The following is a 9,287-nucleotide window of genomic DNA, read 5'->3' as shown; positions in this document are numbered from 1 at the left end:
TCTCTCTCTCTGTCTCTCTCTCTTCCCCCCACTTTCCACTCCTTAGGGCTAGGTGGGTATTGGTGGCTATGGGAATATATGAAGGCTCAGCAAAAGCCCAGAGAGCCTTGAGAGGCTGGTGTTGGAAGCCACCATAGCTCAGGCAGGCTGGTAAATAGAAAATGAATCAACAAACATTTGCTAAGGACCAGCTCTGTGCTAGGCACCATTCTCAGTGCTGGGTATATCAATATAAAGGTAAAACAGCCCTACCCTCAGGGAGCTTTCAGTCTAGTTAGTGTCAGTTTCCTCCTGCCAAGTGGGGATAATAATCCTTACCCAGCATCTTTGGAAGGGTGTTTTTGAGGAGAGAATGGTACAAACCTCTAAGTGCCCTCCAAGAGATGGGAACTGTTATGATGATGGCATGACCAAGCCTTAGAAGTGTTTGGTTCTTAAACAACAGGGCAATGGAAATAGAGGCCTTGGCTCAGTCCTATGGGATGGAAAGAAAAAAGTGGGTAATACAGAGAGAGCTGTTTCATTACCAACATTCTCAGGTTTCTTGGTGGGCAGGAGGTCAGGCTCATCTGTCCATTCTCCTTCCCTCTTAGAGGTGAAAACACACACATACACACACACACACACACACACACACACACGCCAGTTTGGACAAAGGCAGACAAAACCCTGGCTTCCAAGTGATGGCCCCTTCCCTGCCCCCTGGGTCACTGCCTCACCTCAGTCTTTGAATTAGCTAGAATCCTCTGCCTCCTCCTCCCAAGGTACCCAGCTGCTCTGTGAGGGCAGTGAGAAACCTATGAAAAGGGAAGGAGAAAGGGCCAGCCTAATTATCAAGCCCTCTTTGTGTAAGAAAGCAGAGCAGAACAATTCAGTCCTAGGCCTTTGGCCCCCTCCCCTGCCCTCGGGTGCCCATCAGTAAGCTGTCCAAAGCAGGTTGGCTTCACAAGATTCAGAGGACAACTGAATTTCACTCCATGGTGAGACAGCTTTGAGTCTGGGCCTTCGCAGGTGTTAGCGAGGGAGCTGTCCAAACGAGGGGTAGCTGCAACAGACTTTGGTTGGGCTGGTTTATTTGTTTCTGCAGGAGGGCTACGGAAAGAGTGGTGCCAAAATCAGGCTGATATATGGGGCTGAGTGACGTCTTCAGGGCCTCCAGACTCAGAGCCAGGACTGAATTAAGAAATGACTGCAAGCATTTATCAAGTGCCTGTTCTGTGCCCTCAATGGGCACTGGAGATACAAGTGCAAAGGGGAGGTAGATGGCCCCTGACTTCAAAGAGCTTCTATTCTAATGGGGGGGAGGGGGTAACAACACATGTAGGTGAGTGGTGACCCAAGAAGGGAGTTTGGGTCTGGGGAGTCTCAGGAATGATGAATGGAACCACAGGACAATTGACCGTTATGTCCTTTCCAGAAGCAAAAGGAGAATTGATTTGTTCTTAGAGTGATAGAGCGGGTATGTCAACATAGGGTTTGCAGTAGCAGGGCAGATGGCAAGATGTTCAGAAATGGACTAGGTAAGCTTACACTCACTCTTTCACCAGCCAGAACTGTTTAGCCCTAGGAAGGAAGTTCCAAAATTTAATGCATTAACTGGACTGGAAGGTGAAGAGCAGCTCCAAGACATGGCTTCAGAGGTCCAATCTAGAGAGAACTTCCCCAGTGGGGAAGAAGGGATGAGTCCACACATGTGTGCATTACAACATATATGTTCAACTCAATTAAATTAAACATTAATTAGGCACCTACTAGGTACCAGAACGACGCTAGGTGCTGGGAACACAATTACAAAAAATTAAAAAATCCTTGCCTTCAAAGAGCTTCCTGGGTGGGGTGAGGGGCAGGAGTGGGAGATCCAACATGTACATAGATAAGTATTACACAATGTGAGCCAAAGTGGTTTCAAGAGGAAGAGAATGGAGTGGAGGAGGGGAGAACAAAGAAGGGACTCCATTGGATAATGACATCTGAGCTGGGCTTTGAAGGAAACACATGAATGAGATTTCCTGGATCTGTCTAGACCAGGAGAACCACACCTACCCACACCGAAAGATGTGATTGAGGATCAAATGGGATAGCCTGTGTAACATGTTTTGCTAACCTTTAAAAACTACGTAAGTGTGAACGTATTATTTTTATTTGTATTCTATAAAGATTGGGAGTCCAGAGGCCTGGGTTCAAGGACCAGGTCTTCCATTCACTGTGTGGTCTTGGGCAAGCACCTTAACCTCTCTGTACCTCCATTTCCTCCTCTGTAAAATGAAGAGACTGGACTAGATGAACTCTAAGGTTCCTTCCGTCACTGACATTCAACAGGCCATCCACCAATGACAATCTCCAGAACCCTTTCTCCATCTCTTTGGAAAACAGAAGATGGCATTTACTGAGACTTTGCCCCATCATGGGACAAGAGGGTACACACTTCGGGCTGTATTGGGGGCATTCTGCATTCCTTGGGCCCCAGCCTCCCCTTGTCATTGTTTAATGCCCTTTTTCAGGGGAGGGGTAGGCCCTAGACAGGAGCCAAGCCAGGACTCTGGGCTAAGGGTGTAAAGATTAGTGACTGTGGGCTCCCCCTGGTTCTCACTTTTCTTCTCCATAAAATGAAAGGACTGAGTTAGGTAACTTCTTGCTCAGCCAATCAACAAGTGTTTACTAAGTACCTAGGGTGCTCCTGGTGCTGTGCTGGGTGCTGATGATACAAAGACTAAAAAAGAAAGAAAGAGCTCCTGCTCTCAGGAAGGCTACATTCTATCAATGAAAACAAAATGACACACAGCAGATACAAAACACATACAATGTAACAACTGACCTGGGTCTTGGTGAGTCTTTGGGGTGGAGCTCATTTCCACCACTCAGGGTTCTCCTCAGCTCTGAGCTCAATCTCAAGGATCAGATATAGCCCTGGCCTCTACAGAGGGCTCAGGCTCTCTACACCCCTAGCCCAGAGCCCTGGTGTGACTCCTGTCTAGGGTCTCCCCCCGAAAAGGGCATTAAGTATAGGACAGCTATTTATTCCTACACACACACACACACACACACACACACCCAATTTGGCCTGAAAAAGCTCCTATAGAAGGCAGCAAACTGAACTGGGCTTTAATTGAAACGAGGAATTCCAAAAGCCAGAGGAGAGAAGGGAGGGTATTCCTGGCATGGAGGCAGCCTAGGCAAGTGGTGGAAGATGAGATGTCATGTACAGGGAACAGCCATTAGGGTGGTTCGGCTGGACAGTGGCATTCATGACTGAGTAATATCTAATAAGGTTAGAAAGGTAGGTTGGGGCCAGACTGAGAAGGGCTTTAATGCTTTGTAACTTGTAAGGCAATGTATAAGTGTACATTTCAATATTCATCTTCTTAATCTTACTGACAGAAGGGAACACTTACCAAGTTTTTTAAATACCAACAGCCTCCAGCAGGAATCATTACAAAGTATCCACAACAATGATCCGAATGCCCCAGAGATACCCAGCTCACCAGGAAGAATCATAGATTTGCTTTTGTATCCCCTGACACATAGTAAAAGCTTAATGAATACTCTCTATCCATTTATCGATCATCTGTCAACTCAGATAAGTTACTTTCCTCTCTCTGGGCCTCAATTTACCCTTCTGTAAAAGGTCGGCACAGGACTAAATGAAGGATCCAAGTTTAGAGGAGTTTTTTTATTTTTTTTTCCTCTCACAATACTAGGCTACATAATCAGAAATCCATATGAGTGTGGACCATGGGGATTTTTAAAATTGATTACAATGGTGAGCAATCTTGAATATGCCTGTGAGCTGTTCTGAAATATAGATTTGTAAGCAGTAATACAAAAGTCATAAAAAGAACCAACAGTTTAATCAACTTTTCTCATATAAAAAATACGGGATTTTAGATGTAGTGCTAGTCTTTGATCAATTTCAACGCAGTCAATGAGAAAATCCTGGTACTTGGTAGATGGGACCCTCCTGGAGCGCTCAGGGCTAAATTCCTTTTCAAGTCTAAAGCCAATTTTACATTTTTCATTCTGACCCTGACTCCATTTCCCTTTCTGCAGTTGCATGAAAAAGAAGATCCTTCCTCAGAGCCAGGGGGACCCAAATGTGGGGATCCCAGGATCCTGAGTCTCAAACTGGTAGGAACATCAGAGGCCATCTAGTCTAATCCCTTCACTTGATGGATGAGGATATTGAGGCCCGTGGAGGTTATGTGACTTGTCCAAGGTCACACAAGTAATAAATGTCACATGTGGGATTTGAACCCAACTCCTCTGACAGTGAAGCAGGATTTGAACCCCCGTCCTCAGACCCCATAGCCAGTGCTTTTTTCACTGTACTATGCTGCCTCTGGTGGCCTTTTCCAGAACTAGCATCCTTAGGATCATAGGATCTGTCAGACAGTTAATAAGCATTTATTAAGTGCTTACTGTGTTCCAGGCATAGATTTAGAGCTTGAAAGGACCTCCAAGGTCATCAAGTTCACCCTCTTAATTTTTCAGATGAGGAAACTGAAGCTCAGAAAGGGGGTGTGACCTTGTCAAAGCTTGTAAGGGTCAAACAGCTAGTAAGTTGTAGAATGAAGCTTTGGACCATCACTCTGTACTCTCAAACCTGCATTTTTGCCACTACACCACACCATCTAATCCCAACACCATCATTTTACAGATGAGGAAACTGAGGTCCAGAGAGGAGAAGTAAACGACTTGACCAGCATCAGTATCCATGTAGAGAAGTGAGTCCACTTGCTTTACTATCACTGGAAGAAGAAGACTCTCAATGGCAGAACATTTAAATAATTAAATTATTAAGCTCCCAAACATTTCCAATGGAAAATGTTACAGGGTAGATGCTGTGTTCGATTTTCTTGCATGAAAGGAAGGCCACTGATGCACCTACTTATTGGATTCAGGCCTTGGCGAATCCTCAGCCAAGATGTGAAATTGACAAGTAGTCAGGAATAAAATCAGAATCTGAATTTAGTTCCCTGGACACAAAGTCCATTAGAAGATAGGCAGACATAGAAAGGAAAAGAAGGAAGGAAGGAAGGAAGGAAGGAAGGAAGGAAGGAAGGAAGGAAGGAAGGAAGGAAGGAAGGAAGGAAGGAAGGAAGGAAGGAAGGGAGGGAGGGAGGGAGATGGGGAAAGGAAGAATGGAAAGAAGAGAGGGGGGGATTTATTTAAGACTTACTATGTATGAAGTATTTTGCTAAGCTCTGATATGAATACAAAACAAAGACAGCTCCTGCTCTCAAAAGATGGTGAGTAGGATAGATTGACACAGCCCATCCAGGATCAATGAATAACAAATTTGATTTGATCCTGACTCCATAACTGGAGGAAAGAGAAGATAGAGGCAGTTCCCATCCAAGAGAGTAAGCCACTGAGACCAGGTTTGTTCTCTGGTGCAATGGGGAAGCTGGTTGTGAAGGAAGCTGTAGAGGTGGTGGCCAGAGAGAAGGGATTAAAATAGAAGTGGGGAAGTAATGCATCCCAGGCTGGGGGAATACTGGGCTCAAATTTATGGTGGCAGAGAAAGGCAAAACAAGATGATGAAATGATGAAAGGGAATAATTCTTTTTTTTTTCCTTTTTGGAGGGGGGAAGGCAGGGCAATTTGGAGTTGTGACTTGCCCAAGGTCACACAGGTAGTAGTGTTGTGTCCGAGGCCAAATTTGAACTCAGGTCCTCCTGGTTCCAAGGCCAGCGCTCTATTCACTGCTCCACCTAGCCTCCCCAAGGGGAATAATTCTTGCTGATTGATGTAGGTAAGAAGCAGCCAGGCTGGAGCCAGATTCTGGAGGGTCTTAAATGTCAGACTGTGGCGTATGTTCTTTCTCCCATAGGCAAGATGATTTTGAACAAAGCAAATGCTATGGTCAGACCCATCTCTCAAGAAAATTGTTTTGGCAGCCAGTAGATGCTGGATTGCCCTGTGCTAACCATCTCCAGCATATCCTTTCTCTGTCTTGTTTGTACATAATTGTTTGTGTCTCTCTCCCCAGTTAGACCATGAGTTTCTTGAGAGCAGGAGCTGTCTTTTGACTCTTTGTATTCTCGATGCTTGCCACATAGTAGGTGCTTAATACATGCTTATTGACCAAGAACTTATTGATTGACTGAATGACCATCTGTTGGAGATTACTGAAGAGTTAAGCCATCTCCTGACTTTTTACTGGCTACCCTCCCATGCCTGGAGCACTCTCCCTCTGTCTCCTGGCTCCTTTTGAGAGCCTGTTCAAATCCCACCTTCTGCAGGAAGCCATTTTTGCCTCCCCCACCCTCCCAGTCCTCTCCATCTGAGACTATCTTAAAATTATACTATCATGTATGTACACATTATTATTTGCACATTGCTCCCACCTCCCCCCACCATCCTCAAGAATAGAAGCAGAGTTCTTGTCTTTGCCTTCCCTTTTATCCTCTGCACTTAGCACAGTGCCTGGCATACAGGAAGAGTTTAATAAATGCCTATTTGACTGACTGACTGAATTGGATAGGAAAGAGGCTTGAGGGAAGGAGACCAATTGGGAAGCTATTAGAATAGTTCAAATGAAAGTTGATAAGAACCTAAACCAAGCAATCAATAAACATTTATTACATGCCTGCTGTGTGCCAGGCACTGTGCTAAGTGCTGGACAAGGGTGGTAAACATATTAGTGATCAGGAAAGGGTGGAAGCAGGAACCCAAGGAAGATCAATAGACTTGGCAGCTGCATGAACATGGAGAATGAGAAAGATGGACCATGAGGAAGGTGGAAAGCAGACAGGAAGCTTCCTAGAGGGGAGGAAGGGCATACAGGATGGATCTGCCCTCATTCTAATTAAATTCAACAAACATCTATTAAGCACTTGCTATGCCCTTTGTGGTGGTGGTGTTAGCCTTCATTCTGGAAGAGGGTGATGCCTTGATTTGCTCAAGAATTGGATTTGAGGGAGGCAGAGCTGCGCCAAATCCTCTGCAGATCTTGACCGATCAATCAATAAACATTTACTAAGCCTCAACTGTGTGCCTAGCACTGTGCTAAGTGCTGGGTTTATAAAGGAAAGCACTTCTGACCCAGAGGAGCTAGGAGGGTATTTGAGTCCTTTTCCACAAGTGGGGACCACCATGCACCAATCCATCCATTCTCATGCCGTCCTTGTTGGGAGATGGCCATGTGGAGATAAGGGTGTGACCAGTGGTCACAGAGAACAGAGCAAGATCGAGTGCTCCTGTTGGGGCCTCCTGACTATTTTGGCAGCCTCTTTCCCTGACTGCCTCAGGGAACCAGCCACAGAGGACACTGTCCAGGAGCTCCTGGGTCCAGGTAGTTTGCTGAGCCCCCATGGAAACCAGAGGGGTGGGGCAGAAGCATATGTCCTGAGTGTGGAAATGGATTTCAGTGAGAGTCAGTTTTCATGATGTCTGCTTAGCCAGATGCCCAGGTGGCCATGGGCTGTTCTTTGTCATAATCAATTCAACAGCCTTTGTTTTTCTCTTCTTATTAAGGGACTGAAGCCAATGGACCATAATGGGCTGGCAGATCCATACGTCAAACTGCATTTGCTCCCGGGAGCAAGTAAGGTGAGAGCCACCTCTTCTCTCTCCTGCTGCAGGCGGGCCAATCCCTGAGCAGCCTCCAGCCCCAGAGGGTCCCCTGATTCCAGAACCCCAGCCTTAGGTGTGGCAAGGTAGACACGATAAGCCTGGTGAGTTAGATAGTGCTTAAGAGCCAGGAAGATTTGGGTTCATATCTCACCCAAGATACTAGCTATGTGACTCTGGGCTAATCACTGGGCATCATGATGTTTCTTCATCCATTGAGAGGCATGATAATCACAATACTAGTATAATAATTTCACAGAGTTGTGACTACCAGCTGATACAATATATGTAAAACCTCACTGAAGTGTGAGCCTTTAGAACTTTGATACCTCCTCTGTAATGTCCAGCCTTGGAGAGTTTCCTGAGGTGTTGAGAGGACAAGTGACTCAGCCAGGGTCACACCAACGAGACATGTACAAGGTAGGACTTGAACCCAGATCTTCCTGATGATAAGACCCGCTCTCTACCAATGACCACAAGTCACTTGCCATTGTTATTCTCATTCTGCTGCTCTTAGTACATACCATTGTGACCCCAGGATCCTCCCTTGGAAGCAGGAAGAGCCCTCAGAGCTCCTTCATTAACAGGGGAAGAAACTGGGATGTGGGACAGTTGAAAGACTTGCACACGGGCACACAGTGAGTAAATGTCACAGGTTGGATTTGAACCCAGGTCTTAGATGTCTAGAGTCATGCTTCGTCTACCATACCAGACCTCTAGGGTTCCAGCAGAAGCCACAACAGGGTTAATGAGACAGAATGGGGCAGGATAAAAAGAGCCTGAAGGTCACTTAGTCAGACCCCTTCAGTTTACAGAGGAGAAGACGGAAGACCAGAGACAGAGAGAAACAGCAGGTGTTACAGTAAGTTAGGACAAAGTCTTAGACTTTGGGGCTACCCTGCAGGAGAAGTCTGACTGCAAACAGGAGGCAACAAATTTAAGGGACTTGTTACTTTGATGGATGGTATGAGCAAGAAAAAAAATGGTTGCATAAAAGGTTTGTCCAGACTGATGAAGGGTAAAGCTACCAGTGGTTCTTGAGAACAGCCCCTCCCCTTTCTTCTCTCCTCTATGCTGGCTGCTTGCTTGGTACAGTGGGGAAAGCCCTGGTCTGGAGTTCAAATCCTACCACTTGGGAACTCAGGTTCAAATCTCCTCTGGATCACTTATTACCTTTTGATCTTGGACTTGGAACTCAGTTTTCCTATTTGTTAAGTGGGGGAAGGGTGGACTCAATAACCTTTATGGCTTCTTTCAGTTCCAAATCTGTGATTTATGAGTACATTCATTCTCTTTCCTAAAATGCTAATAATCCCTAAGGCTCTGACTTCATCCCTCCTCTCTCCCTATGCAGGGGAAAGAGCACTGGACATGAAACTCAAATCCCACCACTGATACTTACTATTTAGGCAGCTCTGGGAAAATTGTTTCCCCTCCAGATCCTCAGTTTCTCCTTTGGTTTCCCCCACACACACAATCTCATTCACTTTTAGTCCCCTCTGCCCTTTATACTGTCTCCAGTCCTTGAGGGGTCATGACTTTGGTAAGTGAATTAGCTCTCATTGCTTTTCCATCTTAGTTGGTGTTCCCATAGAGGTCCCTTGTGTTACAAATGAGGACACTGAGAAGTTAAGAAATTTGCTCAAGGTCACACAACTTGTAAATCCTAGAGGTCGGTTAGGAGGTAAGGGGAAGGAAAGGTCGTTTGTAGATGG

At 45.7% G+C, this 9,287-nt stretch overlaps 1 protein-coding gene across 1 annotated transcript in view; it reads left to right on the top strand.

Annotated features, from left to right (window-relative positions):
• The window catches only part of DOC2B (double C2 domain beta), a 64,824-nt gene that overhangs the window by 31,648 nt on the left and 23,889 nt on the right, over positions 1–9,287 (top strand). Inside the window, exon 3 of the mRNA XM_069089703.1 lies at positions 7,477–7,551. Within this exon, the coding sequence (XP_068945804.1) occupies positions 7,477–7,551 (75 nt within the window). The remainder of the gene's footprint in view (positions 1–7,476; positions 7,552–9,287) is intronic.

Source organism: Petaurus breviceps, unplaced genomic scaffold (genome assembly GCF_028583685.1).
Source record: "Petaurus breviceps papuanus isolate PSGF00001 unplaced genomic scaffold, PetGlider_PUasm1.0 186, whole genome shotgun sequence".
Classification (NCBI taxonomy): Eukaryota; Metazoa; Chordata; class Mammalia; order Diprotodontia; family Petauridae; genus Petaurus; species Petaurus breviceps.
Note: the sequence above shows the minus strand (reverse complement) of the source record. Positions and strands in the feature narration are given on the sequence as shown.